Raw genomic sequence first — 20472 nt, 5'->3', positions numbered from 1 at the left:
GCCGATGGCTTTGGAGATTGTCCCGTAGTGAGGAGGCTGCGGCCTGTGTGCGGGGGCTGGGAGTCACAACGAGGAGGGAGGGAGGAGTGACGCCGGGACCGGGCAGCATGGAGCAGGAGGTGAGGGTTCTGCTCCACTACAACTATTACTATCCCCAATGTACTATACTAGTGCTGGGTCAGCACTAGTATAGTATGTTGGGGATAGTAGTTGTATAGCTATGTGTCAACCATACAACTACTATCCCCAATATACTATACTAATGTTATGTGTCAGCCATACTACTACTACCCCCAATATACTTTACTTGTTTTATGTGTCAGCCATACTACTACCCCAACCTACTATACTGTGCATCTGCCATACTACTACTACCCCCATCATACTATACTGTGCATTTGCCATACTACTACCCCCAACGTACTATACTGTGCATCTGCCATACTACTACTACCCCCAACCTACTATACTGTGCATCTGCCTTACTACTACTACCCCCAACCTACTATACTGTGCATCTGCCATACTACTACTACCCCCATCATACTATACTGTGCATTTGCCATACTACTACCCCCAACCTACTATACTGTGCATCTGCCATACTACTACTACCCCCAACCTACTATACTGTGCAACTGCCATACTACTACTACCCCCAACATACTATACTGTGCATCTGCCATACTACTACTACCCCCAACCTACTATACTGTGCATCTTCCATACTACTACTACCCCCAACATACTATACTGTGCATCTGCCATACTACTACCCCCAATCTACTATACTGTGCATCTCCCATACTACTACTACCCCCAACCTACTATACTGTGCATCTGCCATACTACTACTACCCCCAACCTACTATACTGCGCATCTGCCATACTACTACTACCCCCAACCTACTATACTGTGAGTCAGCCATACAACTATTATCCCCAACATACTATACTGTGTGTCAGCCATACAACTACTACCCCCAACATACTATACTGTGTGTCAGCCATACTACCTTCCCAATCTCGCACATTATACAGTGTTTGCACCAAAAAAGTCATATATGCAAACACGGTACCAATCAAAGCTGCAAATCACTGCGCACTAAAAAAAGACTCTCAGACAGCCCTACCGGCTGAAAGATTTTAAAAGTTATGGAAATCAGAAAACAGCATTATATTGAATCAAGTATCGAAATGGTATTGAGTATCGAAATAAAAAAGTTGGTATTGGTATCGAACTCAAAATTCTGGTATCGTGCAAAATTCTGGTATCTGGTAGCCCCAATACTATAATTCTGTGGCATCTAATTTCCCCACACTGATTTGGGAAGGGTAATAGTAGGTAAAGGCCAGAGTTGTCCTGGAAGGATGGGCCGCTAACCGGCTACTCATGGGCCAGTGCTGTGTGCTTGCCCCCCAGGCTTAAATTTGCCAGCCAGCCCCTGGGGGGAGGGCTCCGTAGACAATGAATAGAGCTACGGTTCACAAGCCGTACCCGTGGCTGTATTCAAAACAAAGGAGCTGCTGGCCGATACGTGGTATGGAGGTCAGGCTCCCCATCACTATAAGTGTCCCTACAATAATACATATGGGAATGCAGGTCATAAGCCACTTATGTCTGCTCGGTGTAGAGCAATATACAGTAGCTGTTTGCTGTTAGTGGGATGTGCAGAGATTAGCCCCTGTATTGTAGGTGCTATTGTGATGCAGATTCCGTACACCACGTCTGTCTTTCATGTTATCTCCCTGTACGACTATAATTAAGGGATTATCAAAATTGTTTACTTGTCAAAACTGAGCTCTTTCCAACAAAGCGGCAATTTTCTTCCTTCCCTCCTACATGAAAATGCCTGTAAATTATTGTAATGTAAATGAGGAAAGCCTCAGGAAATGAGATAAGGTAAATTCAGCCGTGACGGGTAAACGAGAGAGGGATTGGGCAAAAAGTTTTCCAACTTGTTATATTCTCTTCTACAGATTGATCAATACAGGGATGAGACACAAGATTTATAAATGTGGAACTTTTAAAAAATTTGCTAAATTTTATTGTGACTCCAGTTCGCTCGATAGGTGACGTACAAACCACATATTCTCTCTCTCTCTCTTAGGTTTTCTATGGGGATTTGCTGCTGCTCTGGACAGTTCCTGACACGGACAGAGGGGCAGCAGAGAGCTCTGTGTCAGACTGGAAAGAATACTCCACTTCCTGCAGGGCATACAGCAGCTGATAAGTACTGGACGACCTTAAATTTTTTTTAAATAAAAGTTATTTATAAAACTTTAACTGTAAAACTGTAAAACTTTATGACACCAGTTGATATAATTTTTTTTTTTCCTCCGGAGTGTGGAAATGATAAATCCTTCCAGAATCTATATATTTCTTTATAGTTTATTATTATTCGACTTGGAACCAGAGACTACACGGTGACCTGTCGATCCTTTCACCCTGAAGGATCTTCGGCTATTGTCCATGATCATTACATGGATCTTCTGAGAATTTCCTAGCATGAGTTTCCCTTGGGTACAATTGAACTATTGCCATGTGAACTATTAATATTTTATTAGCCCTCTGAGATTACACTGGACTTTTACTATTTTCATTTTTTGTTATGATTTTTTTTTTATTACTGTTATGATTTTTTTGTGATTTGCTTTCATCTTCATGTAGTTTCTTTTTCTTTTTCTTTTTTTTTTTTTTAGAAAAAGTAAGAGAGTATAAATCAAAAAGATGCTTTAAAAACTTTTTTTATGTCAAGATTTCCAAAGTTCAGATAATAAGTTTTGACAAATATAAATCACAATTCTGGAGCAATTTCTTTCTTACATTATCTGTCCCACATTTAGTTAAAAATAGTTAAAAGCTTTTTGAAAACTTTTAAGTTGGGTCTGGCAAAAGGGGTATATTTTCAACAAACGGGGTGTGGCTTAAGGTGCAACAACATGCAACACAATACGGGCTCATAATCCTGTCGTAAACTTAAGTAAGCAATGTCGTTTAAAAAAAAACATAGATTAAAAGGCGAAAAGAATATAGGAGACATAATATATCTTACCAGACAAAATGCTTTTTTCTCCTGTTATCAACCATCTTCCTTCATTCCTTACCAATCTTATGAGTTACAAGCAAAGGTTCTCTATGGAGAAGGCTCAGAGACAGTTCTGTAAAATATCTTACCCCACAGTTTTTATACTCTATTTAGACTACCACTATTACTCTTATTTACAGTTGTGTATGGTTTAGTTTATCTGCCGAAAGTGAACAGGGTTGTGGTGCAATACTAATCATAAAAAGTGGACATGCGTGTGGTGCTGTTCTTTGAAGCAGCCATGTTTTTCTTAAGCTGGACAGTACTTTTATAGAGGATTTTTGTGGAGTCTGGTGATGTTAAAGGACAACTCCGGCACCATTAAAAAAAACAATGGGGGAGATTTATCAAACTGGTTTAAAATAGAATTGTATTAGTTGCCCCTAGCAACCAATCAGATTCCACCTTTCATCCATCACAGGTCCTTTTGAAAATAAAAGGTGGAATCTGATTGGTTGCTAGGGGCAACTAATACAATTCTACTTTAACAACAGTTTGATATATCTGTCCCATTGTTTCTATACTCACCCTCACTCCTGGGTCCATTCGAATTTCACGTTGTTCTTTAGTTCCTGGAGCTCCGGTCAGTCTGTTCTCCTTTTCTTCTGCATCTTCGGCTGTGAGCATCAAATGACTGATAACTTTTTCAGCCAATCAGAGCTGAGCAAGCTGTGAGTCATCTGACAAGGTAGCAGAGGTGGGTTGGCCTAACTAGTTAGGCCAGCCTCCCTCTGTGAGATGCCATTGACACTTAATACTTGGCTGCCATATGGAAGGGGGACAGAAGGCTTATTAAAACATATTAAAAAGTTATATAACTCTGTAATGTGTTTTACTTGCTGAGGAAAAAAAAACAGAGTTGTCCTTTAACAACGATTAAAGAGATAGTCCATCTTCAGAAAAAAATTCAAGGTGAATAAGGCTGCCTGCAGTGGCGGTCTTTGGCACCAAGCACCCCAAGCGATCGCTTGGGGCCCCCAACATCCAGGGGGGCCCCCACGCCCCGCTCTTGTGCTCAAGACCGCTGGACAGGGCCGCTGCCCCGCTCGCTGCTGCCATCTGAACTGTAACTATGAGCACTCGTTACATGCAGCAGCACTGACAGGGCGGGAGACATTGGCTCCCCTCCTGTCAGTCACTCTTGTGGCCGCAGGAAGTGTTTTACCTGCGGTCACAAGTGGCCGCTCTGTCCTTGTGGTGCCAGTGACATCACTGGAGCATTGGCGCCAGGACAAGGGGAGTGCGGCCTCTTGTGATCGCAGGGAAAACCCTTCCTGCGGCCACAAGAGTGAAGAGAAGAAGAGACGCCCGGACCCAGGTGAGTATAAGTGTTTGTTTTATTGTGTTATATACTATATGGGAGGGGGAGCACACAGGGGTCTGTTTAACTGGAGGAGCGCACATCGGGGGTCTATATAAATAGGGGGAGCACACAGGGGGGGCTATAGACTACTGGGGCTTCACAGAGGGGTCTATATACTACTGGGGGCAGCACACAGGGGGTCTGTATACTACTTGGGGCAGAAGAATGGGGTCTATATACAACTTGGAGAGCACACAGGAGGTCTATATCCTACTGGGGGAGCACACAGGGGGCTATATACTACTGGGGGAGCACACAGGGGTCTATATACTACTGGTGGGGCACACAGGGGGTCTATATAGTACTGGGGGAACATACAGGGGGTCTATATACTACTTGTGAGGCACACAGGTGGTCTATATATAACTGGGGGAACACACAGGGGTCTATATACTACTGGGGGAAGCAAACAAGGGGTATATACTATTGGGGGCAGCATACAAGGAGTATATATTACTGGCGGTAGCGCATAAGGGGTATATACTACTGGGGCAACACACAGCGGTCTATTGTTTTGGAACGCGTGTCGAGGGGGGCCCCAGACATAACGTCGCTTGGGGCCCCAGAAATGCCAAGACCGCCCCTGGCTGCCTGCTCCCATCCACTACAGATATCATTCTTACTGCTCCCATTGACTTAATGGTTCCTTTGATGCTTCCTCATAATGGAAACAGCCATTCACTGGTTGAGAAGTAATTTCTTGCAGGGATGATAGGAAGCCATAGTGGGCTAGCAAAACGGTGAGGGACTAGGGGCAGTGAGTATGCTTTCTTTTTAATTTTAGAAAATACAGACACTATTATTAATATTATTATTTTTTTATATTTAAGGGGAGCGCATTTGGAATACCTCTTAAAAGTTGTGCTTATAGCTGGCCATGTAAATTGGTGGCTGAAGGCTCTTCAGTCAAGTACAAAAATGTAATATGTAAACATTGGAGCAACAACATTGTTGCACAATACAAATCTTATTTTTCCTTTAAGGAACAATGTGTATTAGGTCTGTATCACGGGAGGGGGAGAAAAATCGCCTGACCTGCCCACTGCATCGGGCAGACTCAGCGTGACAAATCTGTTATCGGGACTTTGTGCCAGCTTCTCTATAGCACTTGTTTCCTGGGACTGTGCCCGGCAAGGCCAGCATCACGCAAGAATAACAGAGATACACTGTGCAAGTGCAAGTTTTTGGAATGCTATGGAATATTTGCTTTTAAAGGTGTACTCCACCAATTTTTTTTACCTTACCTAAAAGGGGAATTTCAGGTGGGAGCCTTTTTAATATATGCCTAGAAATATATCATTTGAAAATAATAAAGTGCACTTACCTCCCTGGCCCCCACAGTGCAGGCAGTATGTTACAGATCTGTCTCACTGTTCGGCTGCTTCCGGGACCTTGTGTTGCAGTGTTGCAGGCGGTTTCCCGTCTCAGTCACTGATTGGCTGGGTGGGTCTGCAGTGTCACGACCACAGAACCCAGAAGTGGCCAAACAGTGCAACAGATCGGTAAGATGCCAGTGGCGCAATTGGAGCCAGGGAGGTAAGTGCACTTTATTACTTTAAAACACAATATCCCTGGGCAAATATTAAAACTAAGCCTTCTGCCTGAAGTGCCCCTTTAATAGCAGTATTTACCTTTGTAATATAACTTTATTCAAGAAAATGGCAATAAAAAAAAAAAACAATGAGGTGCAGCAGTAAGGGCTGACATGGTACTTCTGCTGCCACCAATTGCTGTGTAGGGAACTGCAGGGCTGCTCAAACCCTGGTTTCAGTACAGTTACATATCACTAGTGCTGATGTGTGGTATTCCAGAAAAATTAACTTTTCATCAAGACACAAGATCACGGGGGGGTCTGAACCCCCGGCAATCTCTGTATCAGACCCTGCTGGCTCTGCTATGAATAGAGCCCTGGGTCAGCATGTGACAGGAAGAGCTAAGTACACCATAAGATTGATGTACTCGGCTCTTTCCGCTGCTCCATAGCAATGAATAGAGCCATGGGTCACGTGCCGACCCATAAAAAAAAAGCAATTTTTATTTCCTGGTCTATCCCTTTAATCTCTATTTTAATGTCATCCTTAGGTGGCTTCCTTCTGTTGAAGGACGCACATGCAGTGAGAATGCTATGTACCAGTAAGCAGAGGACAGATAGCAGTAGCACTACAGTATGTGATAACAGATAGGCCTCACTTCCGATTGCTGCAGACACCCATGTCTGTCATCACCGCGGTTGCCCAGCTCTGTGACCATACCTTTTAAGTCAAGAAGCCATTGTTTACCTCCTGACAAAGTGAAGTGGCTCATACCGCTCAGCTCCTGACCTTCAGCTAACCTTCTGTTCTTACACTGATAGAGAAAAACATACGGGGGCCGCTGAGTAGATTGGATAAAGTCTTGGAAATATAGGAAATTGACTTCTGGCTGTTATAGACATGTGTATCGACAGAGGCATAAAGTGAAGCTTCTGAGCCCCAATAAGGCCCCATACTAACCATGTACTGTTAATACTGGTCTCTTATGTATCGGAGGGGACTCCATGTCCTGGTGGGATTTCTTCCTCTGCACCTGCTATAGCCCCTAAATATTGGGGGAGATTTATCAAACATGGTGTAAAGTGAAACTGGCTCAGTTGCCCCTAGAAACCAATCAGATTCCACCTTTCATTTTCCAAAGAGTCTGTGAGGAATGAAAGGTGGAATCTGATTGGTTGCTAGGGGCAACTGAGCCAGTTTCACTTTACACCATGTTTGATAAATCTCCCCCATTGTGCAGTGGTACCTCGGTTCTCAAACTGCTTGGAACTCAAACTGTATTTTTAAGGAAAGTTTGCTTTGGTTTTAAAACTCTTGACTTGGTTCTCAAACACTTTTCGGGCCCCCAGTCTTGAAGTCCTCGGTATCTGAACGTTTTTGCGAGCGTGGATGGTGGGTTGTACCATGGGTGGGTTGTGTTAATGTAACATATGGGTACTGTAGCTAATTATTGGTGGGTGCTGGACCAATTAAACACATTTACATTATTTCATATGGGAAGACACTGCTCGGTTCTCAAACTGCTCGGTTCTCAAACTGCCTTCCGGAACCAATTAAGTTCTAGAACCGAGGTACCACTGTATATACACACCAAGTAAGAAGTATACCAAATGCTCTACATGTTTCTCTAAATTGACACATATGGACTGAAACATGATAAAGTTTATTGGTATTGGTTGTTCTCTCTTTCAGGTTGGCTAGAGGGACTCATGGTGCCCTGTGGTGGCCCCAGAGGTACGTTGCATTAGCCCAATGAATAAATAAGACTCTTCAAGGTAATAACTAGGCTTGGAGATAAAACTAGACCCAAGGGAAGCCTGGCAATGCCCAGAAGATTGTATGGGATGGGACATATGTGGGTAGAGATGGTAAGATTGGAACCTATTTAAAGTGATGGACCCTACTGCTGTAGGTCGGCATAACTAAAAATGAAAAAGCAAGCTCATTCTTTTGGCTGAAAAGCAGAGAACAACATGGGCTAGAAGGTGTTGGACTGGATATTGGTTAATGTGATGGGACTGAATAGCCTGTGCAGAATAGAGGAAAAGGTCACCACTGAGTGGGGGAGAATATGCTGAAAAGTAGGGGGCAGTATTGGCTGTTCCTCCCCCATGATCATCAGAAGTGTGACGCTGATAGGGTATTGCTGTAGTGTGAGCAGGCTTACGGCTATATATTGTAAGCTACCCATGTTGCGTTGCAGATGAAGTGCACAGGACCATCAGTCTATTGGGTTAGCTCTGGAAAAGATAACCATTATGCACCTGTGTCTCAGTGGAAAACTATACATCTATACATCTACATAAGTTGCCTTATCAAAACTCTCCCAGCTTGGTGCCACATGATCGAGGCCAACTCTGTAAATCTAAGCCACTATCTCAGTCTTGTGCACAGAGAGCAGAAAGAGAAGTCAGCTAGGCTCTCTGAGGAAAGCGGAGAAGAACTAAGTAGGAATAACTGAGCACGGCACCTAACGGAGAGATTATTCTATTAGTGATCTCAGTGCCCGGACCTCTTCTTATCAGACTTTTTGACACGGCACTATGTCCGAGTTTTTTTACAAATTATATTCACAGTATACCTATCACCTGGCCAAACATCTGACATGTCATAGTGATTGGTGGGGTCTGGATGATGAGACCTCCACTGTTTGAGTTTCAGCTTGCTTCTCCCTTCCCCATGGCCGTGCTGAATTTTCTTGTTTTCTGGTAGAGGACAGAAGAGATAACTGTTTGACGACAGCCGAAGGCCACCTCCCGACTTTCCAATGACAGATATTGACGGAGGAAAGAATGATTGGGCATTGGTGGAATTTTTGCTGCCTGACCTTTTTGTTTTGAGAGGGATAAGCCACTGTCATAAAAGTCTTTCTACGACGTATGCTTCTCATAGAAGAAACATGAACATTTGGCTAACAGTTATCGAAAGGTGTATGACTACCTTTGGCAATGAAAATAAGACCAAGTGGTGGTTGCTGGGTAATGACTGTCAAAAATCTTTATAGGCAAGGTAGTGTGTCACACTTTTACAGAAGAAAATAATGTTCAGTGAGTTAGTGCCCCATAGCTAGACATCAAAAAGAGCAGTAATATAGGATCAGATCTAATATCTCGGCTAGTATCTAGGACTCCGTAGTCTTCTTGGCAAAGGCACATGGTTCTTCTTTGATCTTGGGTCGTCTTGTTGGCCTGAAGTCCTCTCCAGCAAATATTTATCTGTCCATCCCTCTCTGTTATGTGTTAAAAATAAACCCCGAGCTTTTAAAATAAAGTCCGAAAAAGAAATAAAGCAGAATTTATGTCCTTATTATAAATACATACCGCAAATGCATTTACGACTGTGTAATAAACCTACTGCATAGGAAGTCATATAAGGCAAAGGACAAGATTGTGGGGCATGGGGAACGATGTAAATTTACAGCATGATGCCTCCACTGATATGATATGTACTGGAAGAGACAACCAATGTGTCAGAAGGCCGTATATCTCTCTGCTGTGTAGTCAGTGTTCAGACACGCAGACTTGACCACCTTCCAAACTGCGCATTGATTAAGATCTTTGCACAGTGAACTTGCAGAGGCCAGAATAACAGCAATAGTACTGTAATATGTAGGGATAACAGTGCCGCAAAGATTCAAACACTTTCCCCGCTCCCGGCATCATATTGATACGTGATCCCAGGCAGTGATTAATTACGTTAAACAGTTTACCCATTCGTAGCTTCTGTGTTTCATGTAATGTGTGAATGCCCCCTAATTGTAGCCTCCCATTGTCTGTTATGGCTGAGACAGTGTCCCATACTCTCTCGCCACTCCTGCTCGTTCGGGCCAGCCCATGCATCTCAGGGCACACATGTGCACAGGCACTGGCTCTCATGGTTTTTAAGGGGCAGTACACCCTTAATTAATTTTAATTGCACAAAGCACTTCCCTATAAATTCCTGCCCCAGTCCTGAACCCCCGGGTTGGAGCCTCTGCATGCTAATGCTTAGTTTGCGGTCCCAGCCCTCCTGCCCTGATTCCAGCCCTGAGTCCTGCTGTGGTCCTGCCAGCCTACCTGCCTATGTGTCTCCAGCTACACCTTGCCCACCACCACTAGCAAGCCAAGCCTGAAGTAGCAACCTGGGGGTCCCATGCTGCAGCAAATCCAACCCACCTTGCGACGGCTCTGGTGAAGACTTTAATATATGGTTAGGACCTGATAGGTTACATAAACATCGTATTGTTCCCCTTCATTCTAGTTCTGCAGGTCATTTTTTTAGATGTAGTACACCCATTTCCTTAGGTATCCATCAACGTACATAATAGGATGCAAGACTAAAATGAACAAAATATCTGGGGCCTTCACAAATTGCCCCTATTGGACCCAGATATTCAACTGTCTATGCAGGTCTCGGCACCCCTGAATGGGCTTTGTACACATATCTCCGGTCATTGGATGAACTATGTACTGTGTGTACTTAGACTTATCCCCGTAATACACAGCCCGATATTGAGGAGAAAGTGAGCGCTGAGTTGTCAGGTCCGCACTTGCTTCAGGGGGGGCCGCATGGTGAATTGCAGACGATCCTTAGATTTGGGTGGCCCATTGAAGACAGCGGCGGTCTGCTGCCTGTTTGGAGCAACTAGCAGCAGACCGTCGTTATCCTTTTTTTATTAAATGTTGAAAGACAGAGATTAGCCGACATTGTGCATGTTTTAATATGACCTATTACAGCAAATGGTTATTGGCCATTCTGGTGGGTAATCGGTCAGGAACGGCCGATACTCGCTTGGTGTAATAGGACCCTTAGCATATAGGAAACCCGGTAAAGCTTGGTCTCCTTGGAGACCCCAACATTTTATACTATTGTGCTCATATAAAAGCTATAAAAGCCTTTATCACAAGTTATTATAAATCTTGTAACACTATTATAAAATCTCTCGAGAATCTCTTACTTTGCTGAGAAGTGAGAATTATGACATAAACTACATCTGCATCACTAAATATATCAGGTTCTTTGTCAGGTACAAATAGTTCTGGGACTGGAGGACTGGAGCTATGATATTCAGCCGTGACACCAGAAGAAACAATGGTATTACATTATAATTGTTACTTTGTAGCTTCGTGTACTTTTACCTTCAACAACCTCTCCTTCTTTTCTATTAATATTTATGTGATGAGGACGAGGTCATAACGCTAACAGAATGGGGGGGGTCATTTCCTAATAATACACTTACAAGACCGAGAGAGAAGAACTAAAGTGCTCTAATAATTACAATTGTAGTAACTTACAAGGCTCGTAGAGCATAATAGTTACAGTAGGGAAGACTGACTCTATATGCTAGACCGTTCTACAAATGCTAGAAGTATCTAGTATGAACTCTTTGGAATTACCTGATTGCTAGTAGATATGGTCTGGTTGTGGATAAACCCAATAACTCACTAGACTAGGTGGTGGAAGGATTAGCTCATAAAGGGGATCAGCTTCTCTCCCTGCACTATGGATGGTTACATAATGTTTGTATACAATAGAAATAATAACATTGCACACTGTTGAAACCGGGATAACTGGGATAACCAAGGTCTTTGGAGATGGCCTTGTACAATTTGGAAGTTTTGTGTTTGTTAATAATAGCAGTTCTGATGTCCTCAGATAGCTCCTATGTCTTCACCATTGTGACAAAGGAACAAGGCCCAACATGTGGCTTTTTTATACACTCAACCCTTCATTCCCCACAAAATCATTTTTGCATTGTTAAATAACCCACCATAGATTTCCATCTTTCTAAAATCAATTTATTATGGCTTTTGCTCTGTTTTGCTGCTTTCTGGCTGCACTCACCCCCTCTGGACGCATAAAATCATCAAAACGGAGTCCTTTTTGATACCCTCCCTCCTCCTGGCCCCCCACCCTCCGTGTTGGGGATCACGTGTCCCCTCTCTTCAATGGGTTGGGTTAGCGCTTCTAACCCTGCCAACTGATGAGATGGAAGACAGGTGATCAGCTGGGAGCACCTTCCTTCCTCTACTAAGGGCTCATTTATTGTACATGATTGTGCTGTGGCCCTAAATGCTCACTTCACCCCCCCCCCCCCTCCCTGCATGGGTGTTGTCAGCGCTGCAACCCGGAGCAGCGCTGACAGGGCGGCGCCGGCGCCCACTACTCCAGCCCGGGGCCTCATCCTTGGGCAGGGAAAGATGTTCTCAAAGTTCATTTCAATACAGTTGGGCCCTGTCTGTTCTATGGAGAGGGGAGGGGGAGGAGGGAGATTAGTCAGCAGTAGATAGCAGGGAACAAAGGATTACACAGCGGGACCTGTGTGAAAGCTGGTATTCAGAGGTCAGAGAGGTCAGTGCTGACTTCAGAGGAGATAGCCCAGTGATGTAGTAAATTAACTCTTTGTTGTCCTGTTTTGGTGCCTCATCTCCCTCCACCCCCTCCCCTCTCCATAGAGAACCATGAAGACAGGGGGGAGAGATTCAAACTGCTTTTTCATGATAAAAATGCATTTTTCAGCTAATAAACCCAATTACAAAGTTTCTTAAAATCGCCTGGACTATTGATTTCTGCAAAAAAAAATTAAACGACAGTGACACTTTAAACTTCACGGGTGCCAATAATGAGCAGGACTGTATAAGGCTACATTGCCGGAATTGGTGACCGGCCGGGGAGTAGATTGCGCTGCATTCTCTCCCTGACTGTATATATATAACATATGGCTAAGGTGTTGAAAGATTAAATAACGTATCCATGTAATTCATGTATTTTCTATTATAACAAAACAATGGTGACAATAGGGCCGGAGATTACACATCAGACATATACGGAAAATATACAGCATGCAGAACGCCTGACTACAAAGCCTGAATGAGAAGAAATACAACGTATTAGACATTCTGACACCAATGTTATAGCTTAATCTTATGTTCGTATATTGCTAGTAGTAACAGGCACAGCCAGCCCAGGAGCAGTCCTAGATTCTGCAGGAAGAACATCAGCCACGGTCTCTGCGTCTGGATATGAGTCATTTCAGGTAACTGTAACAAATGACAATAAGATGTTAATAGAAGTATAGAAACGTGCAGGGTGGTGGAAATAGATGCTAAATAACAGGTAGGTAGATAGAAAGAATTAAAAAGACATAAATAAATAGATATATGAGATAGATAGATAGATAGATAGATAGATAGATAGATAGATTGATAATAGATAGATAGATAGATAGATTGATAATAGATAGATAGATAGATAGATAGATAGATAGATAGGAGATAGATAGATAGATAGATAGATAGATAGGAGATAGATAGATAGATAGTAGATAGATAGATAGATAGATAGATAGATAGATAGATAGAAGATAGATAGGAGATAGATAGGAGATAGATAGTTATAGATAGATAGGAAATAGATAGATAGATAGATAGATAGATAGATAGATAGATAGGAGATAGATAGATAGATAGATTGATAATAGATAGATAGATAGATAGATAGATAGATAGATAGATAGGAGATAGATAGATAGATTGATAATAGATATATAGATAGATAGATAGATAGATAATATAGATAGATGATAGATAGATAGATAGATAGATAGGAGATAGATAGATAGATAGATAGATAGATAGATAGATAGATAGATAAATAGATAGATAGATAGATAGATAAATAGATAGGAGATAGATAGGAGATAGATAGATAGATAGATAGATAGATTGATAATAGATAGATAGATAGATAGATAGATAGATAGAAAGAAAGATAGGAGATAGATAGATAGATAGATATCCAAAAAGTAACTGCAGCACACGGGACTTTGTGAAGAAAATCAAACTGTATTGGTGATTAATCCATACAAAGCACACAGTGTACAAACAAGCGACGTTTCGACGTCTCAATGACGTCTTTTTCAAGCCAGTGAATACATTTCAAAGGTAACACGTGATTTATATATCCTGTGCAAAACTTAATTAGTGACATGTGCATTCCGCACCTGGTATTAAAGTCAGCTGACGTGAACAAAAATGTGTACAAAACATAGGTATACAGGAGTATCTAATTACAATGTGAAAATATAAGTCCATAATCAAGATTAATTCATCATAGTCCAAACGAGTATATAGAAATAGGAACATATCGGAGCAGTTCATGATCCACTCGCACATCGTGATCAGCAGCATCATCCGGTACTAGAGGCTTGGACCGCACGCTAAAGATGAAACGCACGGCCATCTTGTTCCACTTCCCCGAAGATGTAGCGTCCTGGTGTTATGGTAACTGATGACGTACATGGCAAATGTAAATGAGACACTTTGTGATCTGTCTTGATACTGTGAGACCAACCAATTAACACAGTCTTCCGTTCTCCCGTATTATACGGCGGACAGGACCCACTTAGATAAATCTTCCCATCCAGGATAACTGACTAGGGGGATGTCCACGGTAGTCTGTGGGGGCTCCACGGTATCGATCATTATGCAGACTGATTATTAAGACGGATTACCAGATAGGCGCTGAAACATCCCGAGGTGTAACGTGTTACCTTTGAAATGTATTCACTGGCTTGAAAAAGACGTCATTGAGACGTCGAAACGTCGCTTGTTTGTACACTGTGTGCTTTGTATGGATTAATCACCAATACAGTTTGATTTTCTTCACAAAGTCCCGTGTGCTGCAGTTACTTTTTGGATTTCTATATAGACACCTGTGGATCGGGGGTGTTGACCACGGCACCGGGCAAAGCTTTTCTCTCAGAGTGCTGCGTAAATTGTGTTTTGTAGATAGATAGATAGATACATAATAGATAGATAGATAGATAGATAGATAGATAGATAGATAGATAGGAGATAGGAGATAGATAGAGAGATAGATAGATAGATAGATAGATAGATAGATAGATAGATAGGAGATAGATAGATAGATAGATAGATAGATAGATAGATAGGAGATAGATAGATAGATAGATAGATAGGGAGATAGATAGATAGATAGATAGGAGATAGATAGATAGATAGGAGATAGATAGATAGATAGATAGATAGATAGATAGATAGATAGAAGATAGATAGATAGATAGATAGATGATAGATAGATATATAGATAGATAGATAGATAGATAGATAGATAGATAGGATATAGATAGATAGATAGATAGATAATAGGTAGATAGGAGATAGATAGGAGATAGATAGATAGGAGATAGATAGATAGATAGGAGATAGATAGATAGATAGATAGATAGATAGATAGATAGAAGATAGATAGATAGATAGATAGATAGATGATAGATAGATAGATAGATATAGATAGATAGATAGATAATAGATAGATAGGAGATAGATAGATAGATAGATAGGAGATAGATAGATAGATAGATAGATAGATAGATAGATAGATAGAAGATAGATAGATAGATAGGAGATAGATAGATAGGAGATAGATAGATAGATAGATAGATAGATAGATAGATAGATGATAGATAGATAGATAGGATATAGATAGATAGATAGATAGATAGATAGATAGATAGATAGATAATAGATAGATAGGAGATAGATAGGAGATAGATAGATAGATAATAGATAGATAGGAGATAGATAGGAGATAGATAGGAGATAGATAGATAGGAGATAGATAGATACTGTACTCAGAATAACGGCACTCAAAGAAAAAAGTAATGGCTAAACACGTGGGTACCAGCTGCCACACCAGGTTCCAAGGTTGCAGCGATATAAACTTCAGTAAATACAGCAGCACTTCCAAATGTTTGTACGGCTGTTGCATTTTCTGAAGTTTGGATAGATATTGTAGATGTATAGATAGATACAATAACAAAAAGATCCTAAACAATCACAGCACTCCAGACTCTGGAGTGGTATTCCTCTGTTACATAACCTGTTATGTATGGGTTAATACATTATATTTCTTTTCTTTTTTTTTCTTTTTTTTTTACATATTTTGTATTGAAATTTTTTTTCATCTTTATATTTAAAATTCATGAAATTTGAGATTCTTGAGAGTCAATTTGCCCTAGATTGTCAGTCCTGCTTGTTACACGCAGGCTCAGGAATTGTGACAGGTGCTTCACCAGTGATAATAAATATATAAAAACTGCTTCAAATTTTAGAAGTTTTCTCAGCACATTGTATCATCTCCTCTACAGCAGCGCTGGGATCTAGTGAAGAAGCCTGAAGTCTGATCCGGCTCCAACATGACACATGGCCGCGAACGCGTCTGACAATTATCACATCCCTGACATTCAAGTCTGAAGGAATGATGCAGATGGGCTGATGCCGAATCTCACGATTTATGTGTCACTTCCATCTGATGATGGATGCATGGACGTTATTAGGGGGGTGATTCAAGAAGGGTGGGACTCATTACAGAACATTACACTGTTGGTCTGTATGGTGCATCAATGTCATCTAATTGTCAGCAACTCGAGGAGGAAGCAAAGACATGGCAAGACCATTTGTGTGTATAGAGTAACTCGGGGGGGGGCAGTTGTTGTGAAATAAAGGTCATGAGTGCCTGGGCTTCCTATATCTTGTACGGGGGCCCCAACAAGATGCTGGGTCTCATCAATGGTCATGCCATGTCTCATCTGACCACATGCGCTTCTCCCATGCCTCTTCTTGATCATCCAGATGGTCAATGGTAAACTTCAAACTGGCCTGGACATGTGCTGCATAAGCAGGGGGACTTTGCGTGCCCTGCAGGATTTTAATCCATGATGGCGTTGTGTGTTACTATTGGTAATCTATGAGACTGTGGTCCCTGCTCTCTTCAGGTCATTGACCAGGTCCTCCAGTGTAGTTCTGGGCTGATTCCTGACCTTTTTCAGAATCATCCTTACCCCAGAAGTAAAGAACTTCAATGTAGCCCAAGATCGAGGCTGATTGACAGACATCTTGTGGTTTTTTTTTTGTTGTTGCCTTCTCACTTGCCTAATATCTATTGTCCTGTAGCCCATCCCAGCCATGTGCAGGTCTACAATTTTGTCTCGTGTTACTAGACAGCGCTTTGATCTTGACCATGGTGGAGAGGTTGGAGTGTGAGTGATTGATTGAGTGTGTGGGCAGGTGTTTTTTTTATACAGGTAACAATTTCAAACAAGTGCAATTCATCCAGGTAATGAGTGCAGAGTAGGAGGAGCTTCTTATAGAAAAACTAACAGGTCTGTAAGAGCCAGAATTCTTGCTGGTCGGTCGGTGTTCAAATACTTATTTCATGCAATAAATAATGCAATAATAAAATAATAACAATAATAACAACATTTTTGTAGATTCTATCTCTCACAGGTGAAGTGTACCTACAATAAAAATTACAGACCTCTCCATTCTTTGTAGGTGGGAAAACTTGCAAAATTGGCAGCGCATCAAATACTTATTTTCCCCACTGTATATTTAGTAAATGTATATAAGAAAACATCTTATGCCGTTAACACTGTAGACATATAAAAGTCACTCACCATTTCTACTAGTGACAGATAGAGGAACATTCCCGCAGTGATAGCAAATATCCAGATCTGTACATCTGGGTTAGTGGACACTGATAGACCAATGTAGAGACCCGCGAAGGCTGTCAATGCACTGATAAAGTTCATAAGAAAGGCTATTTTTGCTGTAAGTCCTGTATTCAGCAACACTGCAAAATCCCCTGTAAGAGAAAAGAAAGTTTAAAGGGATTATCCAGGATTAAAGAAAGCATAGATAATTTCTTGCAAAAACAGTGACACCCCTGTCCGCAGGAAGTGTGTGGTATTACAAGTAAGCTCCATTCACTTCCATGGAACTGAGCTGCAATATCACACCCAAACTCAGGACAAGAGTGATGCTGTTTCTGGAGGAAAGCAGCCATATTTTTCTAAGCCTGAACAACCCTTTTAAGAATCACATATGAACAGTAGTGGACTATAATAGGTCTGTTTCGGGTGGTAGCCCGAGGCCCTGAACACCCAAACAGACTTACGTTCAGCCATGATTTGCTTAAAAATTGCTGCTTTTTACCGCAATTTATGCACAAATCAGGGCAAAAGTGCAGCCAGGAGACAATGCTCTAACATTAAAGAATATATTGAAGGACCTTATCATGTGACAATGATGTCACCACAGGTCCTTTACAAGCTGCATTATGGAGGAAAAAGACTTAAGTTAGTGCGTCCATAGTTACAGTGGGTTGGGGAGGCCCAAGCTTGGTGAACAGCCCGGGGCTCATAGTAAAGTTAATCCACCCCTGCATATGAAGGGTATACATGACGATTTATTGTGCTTACCCATTTCATGGGGGATTTCGTGACACAGGATAGCAATAGTTGTCGCCACACCCGTTTCAGTTGAAGATGAAAATGCCGATCCTATTACCATGCCATCGGCAAAGTTATGCAGACTGTCTCCAACCAAGATCATTATGGCTAACAAGGTTATCCCATTGTCTAAACAGAACAAAGAGCATTGTGATCAGTTCTTATATAATATTTGGTAAATGTATTAAACTTGTGTGGGTAGGGGGCGATAAGTGTGAGATCATGGGGGAGTCCGATCTATACAGCCGCCATAGATAGACGATTGCTGTACTTGGTTCTCTTTGGTGGATCTATAGGTAATGAATGCATTGAACACAATTCCAATTAACCCTTTCCCGCACGAGGACGTAACTGTACGTCCTCATGCGGGTGTGGGCGTTCAGAGCGGGGCCGCGCGGCGACCCCGCTCTGAACCGCCGCAATCCCTGGTGCCTCATGTAGCCCGGGATCGCAGCTATTAACGGGAACGGTCCAATCGCCGTGCCCACTAATTAGATAATCGGAGGCAGCTGTCAAAGATGACAGCTGTCTCCGATTACCGGATTCAGCCGTTCCCTGGTGTCTAGTGGGGGAGATCGCTCCTCCGGGACGTTGTCCCGGAGGAGCGATCTCCGTTACTGCAGGCGGCCGGGGACCTCTCCAAGATGGCGCCGTCCCCTGCTCGGCACTCGTTTGTTTTCGGCTGCAGCAGCCGAAAGCAAGCGAGTGCCGATCTCATTGATCTTTGCTGTATAACCGATTCGGCCGATTATCATTCCATGTAATAGTACCCTTACTGTATAGCCTCTATGGCTCAGACTTATCAAAGGGTGTAAAATTTAGACTGGTGTAAACCGCCCACAGCAACCAATCACAGCTCAGCTTTTATTTTACCAGAGCTGAAAGCTGAGCTGTGATTGGTTGCTGTGGGCAGTTCACCCCAGTCTATATTTTACATCCTTTGACAAATGTCCCCTATGTCTTCTTAGTTCAATGTTCCTGTCTCCTGTGTACTTACGTTTCTTTCTAACTCTGAGATTTACTGGAGTAATATCTGCTATGGCGCCCTCTGTAGGTTCACAGTCTTCTGGACTCCTCTATAAAAATAATCAAGAAAAAAAAATGCATATTAATTGAAAACTCACAAAATCCCATATGGTATACTATGAGGCAAATAACTTTCAGCTTCAGTATATTACTATAGTAGCTTAGTGCTAGAAAGATTTTTTACTTGCTGAATGACAGGATTTTTAGTATTTTTCTGTTTTAATCCAAAGCATGCCTATGGTTTCTTTGTAAGGTTTTTGTCCATTAATGTCATTAGAAAAAAACAAACATGTAAAATAAATGTTGGTTTCCTATTAGACCACATTATATGGTTTACTATATTGCTGCTTTTACACGGAACGAGTAGCGTTCTAATTTTCACAATAACGATCGCATTTGAGCGATAATCGTTCTGTGTAAACACAGCGAACGATCAAGCGACCAGCGAGAAATCGTTCATTTTGATCTTTCAGCATGTTCTCAAATCGTCATTCGCTAAAAATTCGCAGATTGCTTCGTGTAAACAGTCTTTCAAAGATTGGCTGAGATGGGCTTAAGCGATCTTAAAAACTATCGCAATAACGATTTTTCTGACAAATTTTCTAACTATTTTTCTAACGATTTATTAATCTAAATGCTGATCGTTGTAAAAACCAAACCGTTGCTTCAAAATCGTTAAGCGATCGATTGGGAGAATTATCGCTTTGTGTAAATGCAGCAGACGATTGTAACGCCTGGAGTAGTGGATCCACTGGACCGGCACCAGCGATGGCACAAACCTCACCAGGGAGCGGAGTCTAAGGGGCCGCTGGTTTTCACCAGAGCCCGCCGCAAGGCGGGATGGACTTGCTGCGGCAGGCGACCCCCAGGTCGCTACCCCTGGCTTGGTTGCTGGTGTCGGCAGGCGAGGCGTGGCAGGAGATGGCACAGGCAATGGTCTGCAGGTGAGAGCGCACGTGACAGGCTGGACACGGGAACAGGTGGAGTGACAGGGAAACAGGAACCAGGAACAGGGACTTGGGACCAGGTAACGGACAGGACTCAGGAACAGGGACTTGGGACCAGGTAACGGACAGGACTCAGGAACAGGGACTGGGGACCAGGTAACGGACAGGACACAGGAACAACAGGGAGCTGGGCCAAACGCTATGGGAAGCATGTAGAGGCTCC

General features: G+C 42.3%; 1 protein-coding gene across 1 annotated transcript in view; it reads right to left on the bottom strand.

Annotated features, from left to right (window-relative positions):
• Positions 1-12741: 12741 nt before the first annotated feature.
• The window catches only part of SLC39A12 (solute carrier family 39 member 12), a 29929-nt gene continuing 22198 nt past the window's right edge, over positions 12742-20472 (bottom strand). The window contains exons 9-12 of the mRNA XM_069960524.1: positions 19274-19352; positions 18247-18405; positions 17443-17630; positions 12742-13003 (exon numbers count right to left, since the gene is read on the bottom strand). Coding sequence (XP_069816625.1) covers positions 12875-13003; positions 17443-17630; positions 18247-18405; positions 19274-19352 — 555 coding nt within the window. The 3' untranslated portion in view covers positions 12742-12874. The remainder of the gene's footprint in view (positions 13004-17442; positions 17631-18246; positions 18406-19273; positions 19353-20472) is intronic.

This window comes from Dendropsophus ebraccatus, chromosome 2 (genome assembly GCF_027789765.1).
Source record: "Dendropsophus ebraccatus isolate aDenEbr1 chromosome 2, aDenEbr1.pat, whole genome shotgun sequence".
Classification (NCBI taxonomy): domain Eukaryota; kingdom Metazoa; phylum Chordata; class Amphibia; order Anura; family Hylidae; genus Dendropsophus; species Dendropsophus ebraccatus.
The sequence above is the reverse complement of the archived record's forward strand: the minus strand, read 5'-3'. Positions and strand labels throughout refer to the sequence as shown.